General features: G+C 37.5%; 1 protein-coding gene across 1 annotated transcript in view; it reads right to left on the bottom strand.

Annotated features, from left to right (window-relative positions):
* Positions 1-709: 709 nt before the first annotated feature.
* The window catches only part of dis3 (DIS3 exosome endoribonuclease and 3'-5' exoribonuclease), a 33,644-nt gene continuing 17,863 nt past the window's right edge, over positions 710-16,490 (bottom strand). Inside the window, exons 9-21 of the mRNA XM_067986547.1 lie at positions 15,792-15,938; positions 13,786-13,902; positions 11,100-11,201; positions 10,760-10,824; positions 10,310-10,394; positions 8,668-8,795; positions 7,168-7,254; positions 5,385-5,541; positions 4,419-4,633; positions 3,619-3,787; positions 2,767-2,925; positions 2,208-2,330; positions 710-986 (exon numbers count right to left, since the gene is read on the bottom strand). Coding sequence (XP_067842648.1) covers positions 903-986; positions 2,208-2,330; positions 2,767-2,925; positions 3,619-3,787; positions 4,419-4,633; positions 5,385-5,541; positions 7,168-7,254; positions 8,668-8,795; positions 10,310-10,394; positions 10,760-10,824; positions 11,100-11,201; positions 13,786-13,902; positions 15,792-15,938 — 1,638 coding nt within the window. The 3' untranslated portion in view covers positions 710-902. The remainder of the gene's footprint in view (positions 987-2,207; positions 2,331-2,766; positions 2,926-3,618; positions 3,788-4,418; positions 4,634-5,384; positions 5,542-7,167; positions 7,255-8,667; positions 8,796-10,309; positions 10,395-10,759; positions 10,825-11,099; positions 11,202-13,785; positions 13,903-15,791; positions 15,939-16,490) is intronic.

Genomic DNA, 16,490 nt, shown 5'->3' with positions numbered 1-16,490 from the left:
TTCCTGCTACAATCCGATCCAAAGATGCATGCATGCACATCATGTGTGACATGGGCACCCCACACACAACACACAATCTGCGTCAGTGATGCAATGGACATGCATCTCCAAAACAGATTTTTGGAGAAAACAATGGGGAATTTCATGGAGTTTTCATCAATTCAACACTTGAACAAAAAGTCTGGGAATTTATCAGTGGAAATTGGTAAAAGCTGATTTTAAAGACCTTTAACTGTGTTCGAACATAGTCACTCATCAAGGCCAAAGGTGAGAAATTTCATCACTGAAACAACTCAACAGATTGTTCCATATCCTCATCCAGGAATGCGATTCCTCTGAATAGTCATCCTCACTGGACCGAGAGTCTGATTCAGGTGTATGTTTATGGTTTCTTTGCCAATACAACTTATTTTTACAATATAATTGACAGTACTAAAAGGTAACTTTTCCACATGGTGTAAATCTTCCATTTAAAATTAAGTTAGTTCTGCTTTGCTCATTGGTACAAGGTTCTGGAGACTGACACCTTCCTTATTTAGATCAAAATAGGCATCAGGTCAGCACTTGCTACATCTGAGTTCTGACTTCAGAGTCTTATATCACAAAATTAATGCTTTGTGCCAGAAATCTGGTCTCAACTCCAATCACACCAACAAATATCAAGTTAGAATATGCTCTACTCATTTTAAAAAATGCAAAGTGATATATATAAAATCCAACATTTTATTCAAAAAACAGATGACATTTCGTATTATAAAAAACAAATGTGTAAATCATACTATTGATTTTCCTCATATATATGTACACATGTATAGTCAACTCAGCTTAAAACAGACATTTTATACTAAATGAGCGAGAACAAATACTCGCCAGAGTAATAGCCACACAGAATGGTAACTTTTCTAGCTTAGCTTGACTTTCTTCACCACAGGTTCAACAGCTATATTTTGCAGTGATGACTTTCTTGGAACACTGACTCCAGGAATCTGTCACAAGAAACAAATTTACAAAAACTTGCACACTGAGGGCTTTCAAAAGAAAAATGGGTGGAGAAAAAAGGGAGAGGTTGAAATCAAGGAAATTCTGAAATCCCTACATCTAACTATGAAGTGCATTGTTTGTTTTGCCTTGAAGCAAAGCTGCTAACTGGTGAAAGATTGGGAGTTTTAATCATCTCTAAAAAGGCCATCAGTTGGAAGCAAATACATGGGAGTAATTTATGGTTTCTTTCATGAGAAGGAAATGTTAAACTACCAATGAACAAACAGCATAAAGGCATGGTTCATAAAGAACATGATCAATATGGAATATGGAACCTATTGGACATTGTTAGATAATGAATAATTGTGTGGATTGGGTATCATTGTGAGTAGCAAGCATATAAATTGAAGCAAAAAGTAAAATTCAAGAATAAATTAAACACTCTCCTAAACATCAACAAAATCCAATTCTCTACAGTGATACTACTTGGCAATACATCAGGCTAGAGCACAAATGGAATCACCTGAAAATTTTGCTAAGGCAAATGAGGTGCCAAGGTTGAAAAGATATCAGTCACTCGAGGCCAATCATTTCATAAGGTGACTGTTTGCTAGCTGTTTAGGCAAAGGACAGGCATGAAGTGACCCTGATTGTCCTCATACGATCCAGGGATAGAGCATGGTGAATTGATATGGTTCCCTCCCTCTGTTTGCAGGAGGTGAGGGAAGAGTATAAAACCTGTTTTTTCCAGTCGTGGCACAGCACATCACTAAAATGAACTGAATGAAAAGTCTCTTACTATAACTTATATTTCTATAATGTTCCTCACATGCAGAAAAATGGTTCAAAGCACTTTACACAACGCAGGACAACAATGGAAATCCAAGAGGACCAGAATGTATGCAGGAAGGATGAGTGTGAAAACATGGTTAAAGAGAAGTCTCTTTTACTTAAGTGGGGGATTCAGAGTCTGGACACAAGTGACGTAATCTTAAAATTAGCCACGGGTGAAAGATACAGCGCTCCTGTCTCGAGTATTGGGGAGGGGGCAAGAAAGCCAAAGGCAAGCTAGATTATTTAGAATAGTCATTGCAATTTAAAAATGACAAGCTCTGATTTAAAAAATAAAAACAAGTATTTGTAACCAATGGTTTACACATCAAACAACTAGATATCTAACTGGGAAAGTGCTGCCACGTTTTATTTTTAAAAAATAGAACTCTTACCATGGGCTCAACCAGTGCCATTCTAATCTTCTGGTGTTGGATATTTGACGCATCTAATGTGATTGTCACGGTTACCTTGTCAAACATGTTAAATGATGTGCCTTCTACTGTTAACGATGGGATCTGTAAGAATAATAATAGTGATTGCCTGCATTTTCTAAATCCATATACACCATTCAATTCACCTTTTCAGAACACCCCAATTGCTGTACATGCAATGGAATATTATTTTTCCAGAATTTTTGGTTAAAAATACACAATGGGAGATTTTTTTTCCATGGTTTTTAAAATCATTTAAAATGAGTTAAGGTTCTCTCATGTCTGGGTGATAGCTCTCGATTCCAATTTGATAGTGTCTTCATTCTGCAGACATCTTACAGTTTTAGACAAGTCTTTGTGTAAGCACTCCAAAATTGGAGACAAGAGTCCAACCAGATTTTATGGACACTAAAAGGGTTGATATGAAATTACATGGGTGTCAAGAATAAAAAAGGACCTCAAATATTCTGCCAAGTAAAATATAGTTAATTGTAAAAGGACTGGGTAGAAATCTCTGTACCTCTTCATTGTAATGCAGCTTTGGGGATTGTTTGCCTTTCTCTTCAAAGAAAACGGTGCCCTCCAAACCAAACTTCGGAATGAGCACCACAATGGCATTCTTTTTCACAAACAGAATATAACCAACTTCATCAACAAGTCCTTTGTTTCTGAAGAATAACTGTAATAACATTGGACAGAAAGAATTTAAATTCTTGTGGCACACATGCAAAACGGTAATCCTGAACAAACAAACTGAATTTGCATATTCATTGAATATTCAGCTATCAATTGCTTCCACTTGACAATATCAGAATTATTGCTTCAAAAGAATGAAAAAGCTTCTGGACAATTTTACCTTGGATATTAAGATTGACTTCATCAATATACAGGACTTATTTTAAAAGTTTGAGTAAATATCAGCAGGTATCTATGGAATTGGATGCACGTGACTACATAGAATGTTTTTACGCAGCTATAACAAGCCGTTTGAGTAAAAAAATGCTGTACTTTACATTAGAAAACAGCAATGGACAACTTCCGCAAATCTATCATGAAAACTACAACAGCTCAGAAGTCAGTTGCGTAGTTACATTACAGCTTAAGTGAGGATTTGGGAGCAGTAGGAAGGAAGGAAAGAGTGCAAAAGTAAGCAAAAATACAACAAAAAGGTATTGAACATGTACACTCCATTTAGCCTGGCAGTAAAAATCTTCCTCACCAATAATCAGCACCAAACCTGCAATCATTTGAGTGAACTTTAGAATCTGGAAAGAGAGCCTTTTCTGCTAAGTTAAGCTGTTATGAGATATGAAATGTTAACTGGAATATTATTTATAAACTTTAAATATTTTGCTGTCACATTGGTTTTTACCTGGGTATGGAACGCCACAGAAGCCCGTTGGGAGTACTGTGCCATTTTGTGACGATAGTTGAGGTTATTACACAGGGCTTGTTGTTTGTGCTTGTCCATGATATCTGGATAAGTAGAGTCAGCATTGATTGCCACAGCCAACAGACGATGTACTATTACATCAGAATATCTGCAATGGGGCAAAACACAGACTAAATGATCAAGCAATATCTAATACAATACAGGTGAAAAAAACTCAAAAGGGTTAGTGAAGCTTCCAATAATATCACATTATTGATATACAACAATATATGGGATGTAAAACAGAATGCTAAAATTATACATTTTCTTTACTGCACCTACAAGGATTTTTTAAAAAATGAAATATATGGCACTTCCTTGCCAAATGCTCTGACAAAATATACAGGATATTTGATCATACCATATAATAGTATTCAAATTATCTGAACTAAATAGGAGAGAATTAAATGCATCCAACTATTACTTTGGCTACAAAGAACAGTTGCATAGTTTTAAGAACAGGAGTTATTATACTTCATGCACTCTACATTAATTAAATCAATTTGGGGGGAAAAAAAAGAGACTTTTGCACTAAACTCCTTTTCAACACAATACAAGAATCCCCTCTCCCAGCAATTAATCACTTATTTTTGAGCTGCAGAAAGCATGTAAGCATTAGCATCAGTGATGAGATCACTCGCCATAAAAGTGATTTCCTGTCCAGGTGGACTGATGCTATGTTGACTTTCATTTTACTTGTATACTAAAGATTAAAAAAACACTTGACACAAGATCCACACCTTCTGATTGGCGATGTAAAGTGAGTATAGATAGGTGAAGCCAGACCAAAGTGATGGAAGTCAGTATCCATTCCTGAGCAAAAATAGACAGCCTGCATCATACAACGCGTGGTTAGGATTCGCAAGAGTGTATTCAAATATGGGGAGCCAGGAACTTCAGCTTTATCCAAAGAGTCTGCCAGGGCCTTTGCTGAATCAGTCTTGATCTCTAAATTCTGAGAGGAACAGGAAACAAATCAAGTACCATTGTATTTTTTTGTCTTCATGTTTTTGGTGAGCACTTGTTCAGTAAAAGTAAATAAATTAACCTTATGCCTTAATACATGTTAGTACCATGCCCACATAGAAAATTATCAACATTTACACTCCAGCTGTATGCTTCGTAGAATTTCACTTAGCAGATCTATTTCTAATCATTTGTATTTGTGAATGGCTTGATAGCTTGGAGTCCTGCTCTGGTGGCCTCCCTATGTCTATCAACAGATCAGTGAATTATTTTATAAGGTATTGCAAAAATCACACCAGATAATTTTAATACTGCCTGAATATAAGAAGCAATTTATATACAGGCAATTTATTATCCAAACTTTGTGGTGCATTGTTTCTCTACTAGAAACAATGGAAATTCATAAAAAGAGTGCACTTAAAGTCTTTCCCCCATCCCCCGCCCCACTTTATCTTCGCAACACTTACAGATTAAAGGCTAACCACACTCAAAATAACAATAACTATGACATCAGAGATTTATTCAGTGGCCATCCTTGATATCTTCATAGTTCTAAATTATCTATTATTTCACTCAAAAAGCAGACAAGGTGTTGCGCAACTGAAGTAACATTTTTACCGTACTCACTCAAATTAGCTCCAACAAGGTGACATCTCAAAACAGCACCTTATTTGAGTCTCATACAATTAAGAGAACACTTCAACCAGTATAATGCAGTAAACTGTCCTCGATTTACTCACTTTGGATTTTGCTGCTTTGACAAGGATGTCATAGTTTGATGGTGGAGGCGCTGGATGCTTTCTGAGTAGTGCACATTCCGAAAACTCTTCATAAATTTTCTGTGCGACTGAGATATTGGCCAGCAACATGAACTCTTCCACCATTGAATTGGTTTCCCTGTAAATAAAGTTAGAAAAATGTTAACAAATGTTTTAACAAGGTTTAAATGTCAGTTGCAGAACTCATCATACTGGACATTAATCGAATAAGCAACACAAACTATTCTACTCCTTCACAGAAAAGATGGCACGTTTTTCATTTCAATTTTGTATTTTTTACTAAAAGGTTTGGCCTTCCTTTCATTATTTTGAAAAATTCAGAGTTTTATAACCAAATGATGAAATGGGTTTTCAGAAGGAGATTTAAAGTGACTGTTCCAAAAATGGATGGGATATTGTTCAGAACAGGCAGTTACAGATTATCCAGAGGATGAAAACTGGAATCATGCCATTAACCAGTCTTTACTGCTACTGGCAAGTGAAAAGTCCAGTTACTGCTAGTGGGAGGATCAACCCCATGCCTTTTTAGAACGTACAAAGAAAAATTACAAAAATAAAATCTTGTATAAACCTTTACAATTTCAGACCCAATGGTTCAAGAAGTTTATCCTGTAAGTAGCTGAGCCGTGAGACGAGGACGATCCCAGGTTCAATCCTTAGTCTGTGTTAAATTAGCTGATCCAACCCAGGATGATGGCAGAGTTGCTCCAAGTGATTTTAGGATCTCAGGTTAGGGGAGTGGGGGGAGTAAAAAGTGATTGTCCAGGGTTCTCAATAAAATGATTTTTTTCATCATTTTAAGTTGATAGTGCTAGCTGAAGATACTATGTTTGAACTGTGTCAGGCACCATCCTGCATCATGTAAAACCGCCCGTTCAGCTGCTTTACAGTAGAGCCTCTAGTAATGCAAGCTACATCATTATAATGCAATGGAAAATCATTGGGAAAATAGGGAAGCACATCTTTGCATATATCAAGAGCCACAATCAACATTGCTACTTCAAATGCTGCTGATACTTTTAATACATTTTGCACCGAGAATAAACGTTGGATGTAAACTGCGACATTCTTACCATCAGAGATGCATACAAATATAAAACTAGCAATAAATCAGGGTGCCAAAGAGTGAATGTTTAACTACTAGATTTGTACCAAAATATCATTGAAATAGGAAAGGTTTGCATTGAAGACTTTTGAATTATACCAAATTGATACTGGTACAATGTCTCCAGTATAAATGAGACTACCATACCTCATAGCTAAACAAAAATGATACTCTAATAATAAATGAAGAAATCATAGAAGCACATTAACTACAGAAATATTTATGAAATTTTAATACTACATGTGATAGAAAGTTTCTCCTTCAATATCTAAGTACTGAATGTTTTTTACAGCTCATAAAAATACATGCAATGTATCCAAGTAGACAGCGGTAAGTTTTAGTGCCGGCTCTACAGAAGCACAGAAACAAAAGTGTTCAATTCACATTATGGTTTGAAAAAAAAACTTCAGCACATCAATAAAAATCAGGTACTGTAATAATTGAATAAAATGCTCTAGTGCACCATTTCTCAAAATTAACTGCCTAAAAATGCATAAAATCTAAAATAAAATTCTATTTTTTCTGTATCTTTAAGAGGTTGATTAGCTTTAACCCATCACAATATATGAACAAAGAATTCAAAAAATGGAATTCACTGATTTTCAAAGCTGCCCAAAATTCCATTTCTATAGTACATACTTTAGCTCTTTGGTCTGCAGGTCAATAGGATCATGGGTCTCGCTGTCTATGTGAAACCGCACTTCAGGAGAAGACAGTGTTAGAGCACTGAAAACAAAAGCAGACTTCAATTAAATGCTTCAAACACAGCACGGGTTCAAAGTTTACAAGTATCCAAAATCTAATTTCATTTGTTCATCCTTAACCGTGCAATGCCAGATGTAGATGATCTGCCATGAGTAAAATATGTCCAAAAGTGAAATGAAGAACAACTCAGGAGCACCACAGACAATGAGTGGATTATTCAATTAGTCTTATTAATGCTGAAGTTTCCATGTCTCACTGCCAGCCATGTCATTTTCCAGCCATAAATTACTGGACAGATTTTGAGACCTCCCGCCTGGCGGAAAAGCCCCAAAAACGGTGGGAATGGCTTACAGAGACCTTCCCCGCAGTCTTCCCCCAGGCCTACTGCCGGGTGGATGGAGCATCTGCCTGAATCAGATGGTAGGCCCATTTGAAATGCAAATCAGGATCCCATCAATTACAAGGGGCACCGTTTACCATTGTACAACAACACTGGGTGGAGCTTGCACTGCAAATTGCTCCGACCGGTATATGTCGCCAGTCCAGCCGAAGAGGAACCGTCGGATAAGTTTGTGTTTATTTTTGTGAACCTGGGAGGAGTGAGAATGCTTCTTTGGGCTCCATGAAACCGGCCCCCATCCCGAGATGGAACCACCTCCCCACGGATCTGACTTCTTCCAGCCTAGTGGTTGGTCGGGCCGCCTGATACTGCGGTGGCCCAGCGCCAGCGAGTCACCCTGGGGTGCTTGTTTTTTGCCCACAGGCCAAATTCTAATGAGGCTTGGCCCTCAATATGGACCCGGCCTCTGATTATCTAGCGGTCGGCTGCGCGCTCCGCTGGCTTCCTCCTGGGGGGAAAATTCATCCCTATACGTTTAAAAGAAATTTATGGTACCACAAGAATGGATTTTTTTTTTAATCCACTGATTCCAAACCACATGTGGCAAAATTCTTACCATGCAACAGAAGATTTAAAATTAATTTAATACTGTGCCCTAGTGCTAGAATAAGCTTGAAATTGAATAATTTCTGCTTGTTGTGATCAAAAAATTGTATATTTTTAAATAAGAGATAAATTTCTAGACGATCTGTTTTTAAATAGTGTTGGTTGCGGGATTAATGTTGGCCAGGACACTGGGAGAATTCCTCTGTTCTTCTTCGAAGAGTGCCATGGGATCTTTTACACCTTCTGACAGGGCAGACGGGGTTTCGATTTTACGTCTCATCCGAAAGACAGTACCTCCGACAGTGCAGCACTCCCTCAGTGCTGCACTGGAGTGCCGGCCTTGATTTTGTGCTCTGGTCGTGGGTGGGGATTGAACCCACGACCCTCTGACTCAGAGGCGAGAGTATTACGATAGAAACAACCCTGGATTATAGATTCCATTTTAGGAAAAGTTTTTTTTACATAAAACATAAACTTTAAAATCTCACCCATTGTCAATCCTCTTCTTTTTCAGAATCTTTGCCAGTTTATTCAGACGGCGAAGTCCCATTGTAATCTCATCATTCATGCTGTCATCATCAATTCTCATCTGTGCTTCAGCATATGTGAGTGATGCCTATTACACAAATGTGCAAGCCCAAAAGGTAAATAAATACAAATACAAACAAAATAGTTATAGATAATTGCTTTCCACGACCTCCAGAATGCAGGCTTAAGATTCAAAGTGAAACTGCAATAATATAACTAGCAAACTTGAATGCCAATGACCCACTGATAATTAAAACCAATGTTTCCATTATTCAGTCTGCTTGGATCCGCTATATTCTGCTTTAATATGCAGAGGCTAAGATAATCAGACTATTAAATTTAGAACATTAGAGTTGTGGTTAATAGTTTTTGCTACTGAGATTTTTTATTAACTAGGATAATACTTCAAAGACATTACATTCCACCGTGACTAATTATGTCATGCTCAATGTCCACAGCTTGCTTTTCAGTTAACACATAGAAAAATTATCAGCAACAAATGACAGGCTATTGTGTCTGAATATATGATGCAACAACAAAGGATATTGAGGTTTAACTGGATAATACTATGGAATATTGAATTTTCATAACTTGTACCTATGGAAAACAACAACAAGAAAAAAGAAATAGGAGCAGGAGTATTCCATATGGCCCCTCGAGCCTGCTCTGCCAGTCAATAAGATCATGGCTGATCTTCTACCTCAACTCAACTTTCCCGCCCTATTCCCACTTCCCTTGGATACCTAGGAATTATTAAAAGGCTGTAATCTAATCTCTCGGATTCAAATTTTATCAGCACTTCACAATTATCATCTGCACTACAAGATTACGTTAGTGACATGTCACTAAAAAGGGATTTTTTAAAAATACATATATTTTGTAAACTCCACGGGGTTATTTAGATCACTTTCTGTTCTGGAAGCAGCTTTTCTCAGAAGTTGATGACTGCCATCGCAATCAGTGTCAACACTGCACGAGCATGACACTGAAGGATTTACCATGATTGTGATACAATTGCAAATTTATCCAGCATTAACTGGCAGTTGATCACTTTAAATTTCTTTGGGTAATATATGTTACATAGTGCCTCATAAATCAGGACACCCAGGTAAGGTACTGACATGAAGTATAAAATGTTTCAATAGAAAACAATGGTTTATGTGCTAGATGGCATAAATCACACCTCTAGGTTTATATGCCATAAAAAGTTGTGTGAAGGTGAAACTCAAACAACAGAATTTTTTAGGATTAAAAAAAAATGGAAGCATTTAAGGATTAAAGTGGATAAGGTTCAAAATGTTTCCTGTGTTCAGACAAATTTATTCCTGGAGGAATGCAATCAATGTGAGCTTGTATTTAAAAGATGTGACGAACGAAACTTCTTTTGTTACATTTTCCTGTTTAAATATATCTGAGATAAAGCTTTCTGGTCCCTCTCTCCATTCTCTTGTGATGAAAGAAGTTTTTTTATACATTATTTTTCCTCTTCTTTCCTGTTCCCTCTCTCCAGCCAAACAGCCAACATAATAAGCAGGTACATCATGGGAGAGTGGAGTGAACGAAAGATATTCCTGGGCACACTGCATGAAAATATTACTTTACCTTAGAATTAATAACACTTTTTGTAAACATAGTATGTAGGATTTCAGCATTCCACGTCATTTCCCAAATGCAAGAAAATGCAAACCTATGAGGAAAAAAATAAGTTCAAAACAAGTTAAGTGATTGTCAAAATTGAGGTTTCAAAGGAACCGATTTATGAAATTATTATAAATCTAATCTGTTGTCATCCTTATTTTTAGATCTCAAGGAGGTGGTGACTTCTTCCCAGGCAACAGACAATTTCACTGTACTCTGGGAAGTGGTGAATATTAAATCTCATCTAATTTACTTACTGTATGGAGGTGGGTGGTTGGGTGGGGGGGGTGTTGGTAGAGATAGAAGGAAGGGAGGACAGTGTACCTGGCTTTCAATCAGTGCCTCACAACGGCATAGTTAAGATCAGAAAACAAACAAATATGAATATAGGATATGTACAGAAAAATAAGATACCTCTCCACATTGGATCTTAAGGAGCAAAGATTTGAGCTGAGCAGTTCTGGAACCATGTCAATTCTCTATTGCAAAACAAAAATGTCAGTATTATTGATAGAGTTATCCATTATTATTACACTTGGGCTGAAATAAAACAATACAACCCCTAGAACTACTCGTTTCATAAATGAAATAGCATGAATGTGTCTTCTACCGTCAGAACTCAAAAGTCGATACAATTATGCCTGCAATGCCATATTCAATGTTTATAAAATAATTATGGTTATGCACAAACCAAGTCCAATTAAAACTAGTGCATTTCATATTTTGATTAAAATTAGAATTGTAGCATCCTTACCTTCTCGCAAAGATATACTGTGGTCCCTCGATTTGCTGACTCCTGGTCCAGAGCATTTCCAGGGCGGATGAAATGGCTCACGTCTGCTATATGTACTCCAACCTGTTTTTGAACATTCACAGATAGTATTATTCCTCAGACAACTTCTCAAATCAGATTCAAATTAAGGAATAAACTAAACGGCCACATAATCACACAGAGGGTTGCAGTGCTGGACACATATGACCTCAGGTGTTTAGGGATTTGAATGTTAGCAGTATTAGAGCATTTTATGCTTTACATTTTACCACACTAACCCATTAGGTTTACTGTCCATCAATAAGAAAATCTAACCCAAGTATCTGAAAAGTCAGAAATCACCCATCTCCACAAACACATATCCTTCTCAATCAATATGTCTGATGTGAAGTTTGACCTGGAGAGGCAAAATCAACCAAATCCCAAGTAATGCAACAATCCTGTTCTGATACTAAAGCTTATATCTTCAAAACTACATCTAATTTCATCATGATGCTATTGAATAAAAATTGTGCTGTTAACTAATCTCTTGTAAAACAAACAGCTTGCCTTAGTGTCCCCTGGTTGAAGAAGATAAAGGTTGCTTGAGGTTCCCACCCCTGATCACTGTTGTGTGACCCCACTGGAAGAATATATGTTTGGATTTTGGGTGAGGACAGGATCTGGCTCAGCTGTGATGGGTTTCTATCCTCAAGTAATCCACCAACACTCACTGTCCAATCTCATACAAAAAGAATGGTCAACTGATTGAGGTGCTAGATGACCAATGGCATTTGTGGGACCATATCCAAGCATGAGTTGCTGCCTTCTGGAGAGGTGAAGTGATGCGAGAAAATTGGAGCAGAAAAAAATTTGTAGATGAATGCAACTTTTCTTTTGAAAAATAAGAATGCTTAACTGGAAAATTATTGCACATCAGAATATGCCTAGAGCTGATCAATAATCCGTTTGGATTACTGAAGGGTTAAAAATAGAAAGGGGCAAGTAGAAGCCAGTGAAATAAGTATGCTCCCTATATGACCAACCGGCATTAAAAACATCCTTTCACTACATAACCACATCCAACACGAAAGCATTTACAGAAGTATATTGTTTACTGAATTTTAACAAACCTAATTTCATAACTTTAATAGAAAGTACCTCAACAGAAAAATCTCATTACAATAATCGGTGTTTAAAGGATATGCATCTTTAATGTTTTGTTTGTAGTGACAAGGTGGTGCTTTGTGTTATTTCTTGTAAACTGGTTATATCCTGATGCTGTTGCTCATGATAGAAAGGAAGATGTGCTGTTGTATAAGGACAGGAGTGTTATACCATGTACTGTAGATTGTATTAGAATATTGCTACGGTGAAGTTGTATCCTTTAAAGGCCACAAAGTCTAATTGCTGTTAGATTTGGTTGGTTCCAGTCAGAATTTTATTAGTATTTAGGCTGCAGGTCATAAAAGGGTTATTAAAGGGTTATTCCCAAGATAAATTAAGAGGCTGGAGATATTCTGAATCTGGCATTTTCTATTGCTGCAGAGTTTCTCTACATCGTAAATGACTGCTTTTGTTTCATATCTTTTTGAAACGTGACAGAAATTTGTATGTGGTAGCTGACTGTGACGAAAAGGAATTGCACGCTAAACATAACAACAACTTGCATTTATATAGCGCCTTTAACATAGTATCGTCTTTACTTCATTAACTAAATGATCTCCAGAGGAGAGTCAAAGGATACGTTGTTTCATAACTGAAGGGGTGTTATGCCTTATAACGCACAACTTACAGGGCCACTAATTTATTGGGATTTACATGGTACCCACAGAATTTTTATTGGTGTTTTGGGAATGGAGTTTCATGAGACTGTTCATTTTTCTCCTCTGGGCCCCATAAAAATCTTCAGGCCTATTGCTAGCCCGTTCTAGCTCCCCCACCTGCCAGCCAATTTTGTGTGGCACCAAAATGACAAGCTGCAGTGGAGCATCTATTTGATGCCCACAACTCACTGGTAAAATTTAAAAGAGGTCCAAACCTGAAAATGGTTCCAGCCTTCCAAATGTGAGCTTGCATGGGCGCCCCGCCAATATTGCACCCATTTTGGGCTAGACTTGAAAATCTCCTTCATGTACCTGACAGCAGCACTGGGGCATACAGAGCTGTGGAGTTTAGCAGAAGTTTAACAATAGAGGCCCTGGTGTTTGTAGGTACTGAGGGGGGTGGTCCTGGTTTGGGTGCAGGTGTTGTGAAATATCTAACTGTTTTCACAATTTTATTATGTTACAAACTTCATTTTGAGCCCTTAAATGGTGAGGCCAAAGGGAATAAAATGGTAGTTTATTTTTTTTCACAAGTCTTTTTAATGATTTGATTGGCCCGTATTCACGTTGGTAAGAAATTTGTATATTACTGAATTTACAATTAATACATTTTTGTATCAACCAATTAACTGCAAGGAATGATAATTAATCTTTGCCACATGACAGGAAGTGTGCACAGAGGCACCATCTTTATAATTAGGTAGGTAGGTAGATAGAAAGCTAGGAAACATTATTTCTAGATTCGTGCTCTAAAACTGAGCACTTTTTCTCTGGCTCTATCTAAAATTCTGTTTAAGTCAAAAGAGGGATTCATAATCAAGTTTGTAACCAGATTTAAGTGTATACTTCATATCAGAATTTACCTCTAGATTTCCATTTTCCAACTCTCGACAATGCAGGGCATCATCAATATCAGTACATCCAGGAGGGTCCACACTGCAGATGTGGAGATGTCTTAGGTCCATCCTCTCTTTCATGTCCTGCAATAATGTAGAACTGTCAGGTAATGGAAAGATTACATGAATTATGTCTGGTAAGAAAAAGTCTAATTTTGGGTTACATTAAATTTTTCAATGTTTAAAAAAAAATTACAAAATACACGTACGCGCGCGCGCGCGTTGGCTGTTAAAGTCTCATGAATTTGGTGAAATCAATTTAAGAGAACAACCTTGAGAAGTCATCAGATCTCAGAGATTGTGTGTGAAAGACAGTACCATAATTCCAGCCAGCTATAATCTTATGTAATACCTACAAGACGATCAGAGCTGGAAATACATAGAAGGTGAGAAAAGACAGGTTAATATTTTAGGCATCAACCCATCATCAGAACTGAAAGCTGGAGGATAAAGCTAGCTGCTTAATAGACAAAACAAAAATGAAGGCGGTGGGCGGAGTGAGATACTGCGTGAATGTACAAACAGACTTTACTGAAAACCTAGAAGTACCTTGTCCTACACCATTATCCAGGGACCTAAACATGGCTTCCATGTGGTACAGGTAGGTTGTTAAATTTAGTGTACTTTATTTATTGATCATGATGTTGTCTCCTATATACTCCGGAGGCCCAATATAGTATGTGACCACTTTGCTGAACTCCTGTTCTTTCTTGAGTCATCGTGGCATGCCTGCTCGCCACTTTATCGCATCATCCCATTCCCACTCTGCCCTCTCCATCTTTAACCTTCTACAGTGTTCCAACCAAGCTCATTCAGGCACAGCATCTTAGCTTTCTCCTGGGCACCCTCCAAACCTTTACATCCGAACACTGACTTTAGTAACATGCAACTTTTGCTATCTCTCCCATTTCTTCGTAACGCGCAGTGGTGCTTATCGCATCTGGGGGAGGGGGGCAGGTTGATACCGTTGGTGTGGGCTGTGTCCTCTCTTTATGTTTACTGGCGGCCAACTAAGTGTTCCTAATATTGTTTTCTCTTTCAGGTTTCCAATATCTCTATTCTGCACCCCCCCACCCCCCCGACCCCGGCCACCCATCAGCATTTTTTTCTTTTACTACATTTTATATCTTGACAAGTTCCACAACACTTTTTACCTTTTTCAAATAAAACCTGTTTGGGTAATCACCTATTATCTTGCTCTCCTTCCCCACCTTTGTTTGTTTCATTTTCATTTTAAAACAGTTTGGGTTAACTTTCAACTTCCAGTTCTGACAAAGAGTTGATAACCTGAAACATGAAAACTAAAGCAAAATACTGCAGATGCTGGAAATCTGAAACAAAAACAAAAGATGCTGGAAACACTCAGCAGGTCAGGCAGCATCTGTGGAGAGAGAAGCAATATATTTCTTTCTTTTCATTCAGACAACAGTAATTGTGTAATTTTTACAGTTTACAGAGTGACATAAGGAGCAGTTATGTCTCTTGGGAAGATGAAATTAATTTTTTTTGTTAAGTATAATTTTTAAATAGTTCTGAACTATCTAAAAAGTTTTTTCTTCAAAAAATACAGAATTTCCACACATTTTAATCTAAGTACTTATAATCTATTGTACTGAACCCAAAAGAGACAAGGTACCTGACTTTCAAATGCATTCATTAGAGAATTACATTAAAATTCACCATAGTTTTAAAACGTAATGATTGTTTGTTTGTTTTGTTCCAGGTTACGCTGGTCTGGGCCCATTATAGCCTAACAATCACAACACAACTACTACATTTTAAACTATGGAAAATGGCAAAAAAAATCCTACTTATTTATCTGAATTTGCACCTAGTGGGGTGAGAGAATGTCAGACTTGATGCTCTTTGCTGTCCAAAGTTTAGAGGTACAGTAATATATGAAAATTGTGGTGTTCTACATGTTAACATCCTCTCTAGACTGAATGAATTGAGTTTGACATTTAATACTATACCTGTTCTGTGATTAGCCATGGCATCTTGGGTAGAAAACTAAGAACAGCCTGTGAGAAAGGCTGATGGGGGACATCGTGCTCAAGCAGAAGAACTTCAGTTTCTGTTTCTTTATCTCCAGCATTTCCTAAACTTCTGACAAAGTGGCCCTGTACAAATCCAAACACAGCACAAACATTTCTGATTATGTTTTGTTGCTCATTTCCTCCCTTCCTTCCTGAGGTCATCGAGTCTAGGTGGGGTATGGTTCCAGCAGCACCAACCATCCTCGGCATCAGCCTAGACAGCAAGTGTCAGCAACTTATTCAACTGTGAGGGGACATCAGAGCCAAGCTTGATTATGTCCTCACCTAATAACCTCACCAAATGCACTTTCAAGTAGGAGTTACTGGGCAGGTGCAGCAATGCTGGTTGATTTTCCCCTTACTATCCAGGAATGCCAAGGCCAACAGTAACATCCAAGCTGAGATCAGTGTGGACTGTAATCAAACCTAGGATCATCTGGTCAGTATGGCTCAGCTAGGTACTGCTATACATCAAACGAATCATTGTGAAGACGGGCAATTTATATATACATCACACACATCCCTCTCAAATTACTTAACTTCTGAACATTTGTCTTCACATATTAAATATCTGAAAATAAAGATTAAATCTTGCACTGGGGAGTTTTGTGATGTAACATATATCTCAAGTGAAGA

This window comes from Heptranchias perlo, chromosome 6 (genome assembly GCF_035084215.1).
Source record: "Heptranchias perlo isolate sHepPer1 chromosome 6, sHepPer1.hap1, whole genome shotgun sequence".
Taxonomy (NCBI): Eukaryota; Metazoa; Chordata; class Chondrichthyes; order Hexanchiformes; family Hexanchidae; genus Heptranchias; species Heptranchias perlo.
This window is presented reverse-complemented; position numbering and strand designations above follow the sequence as displayed.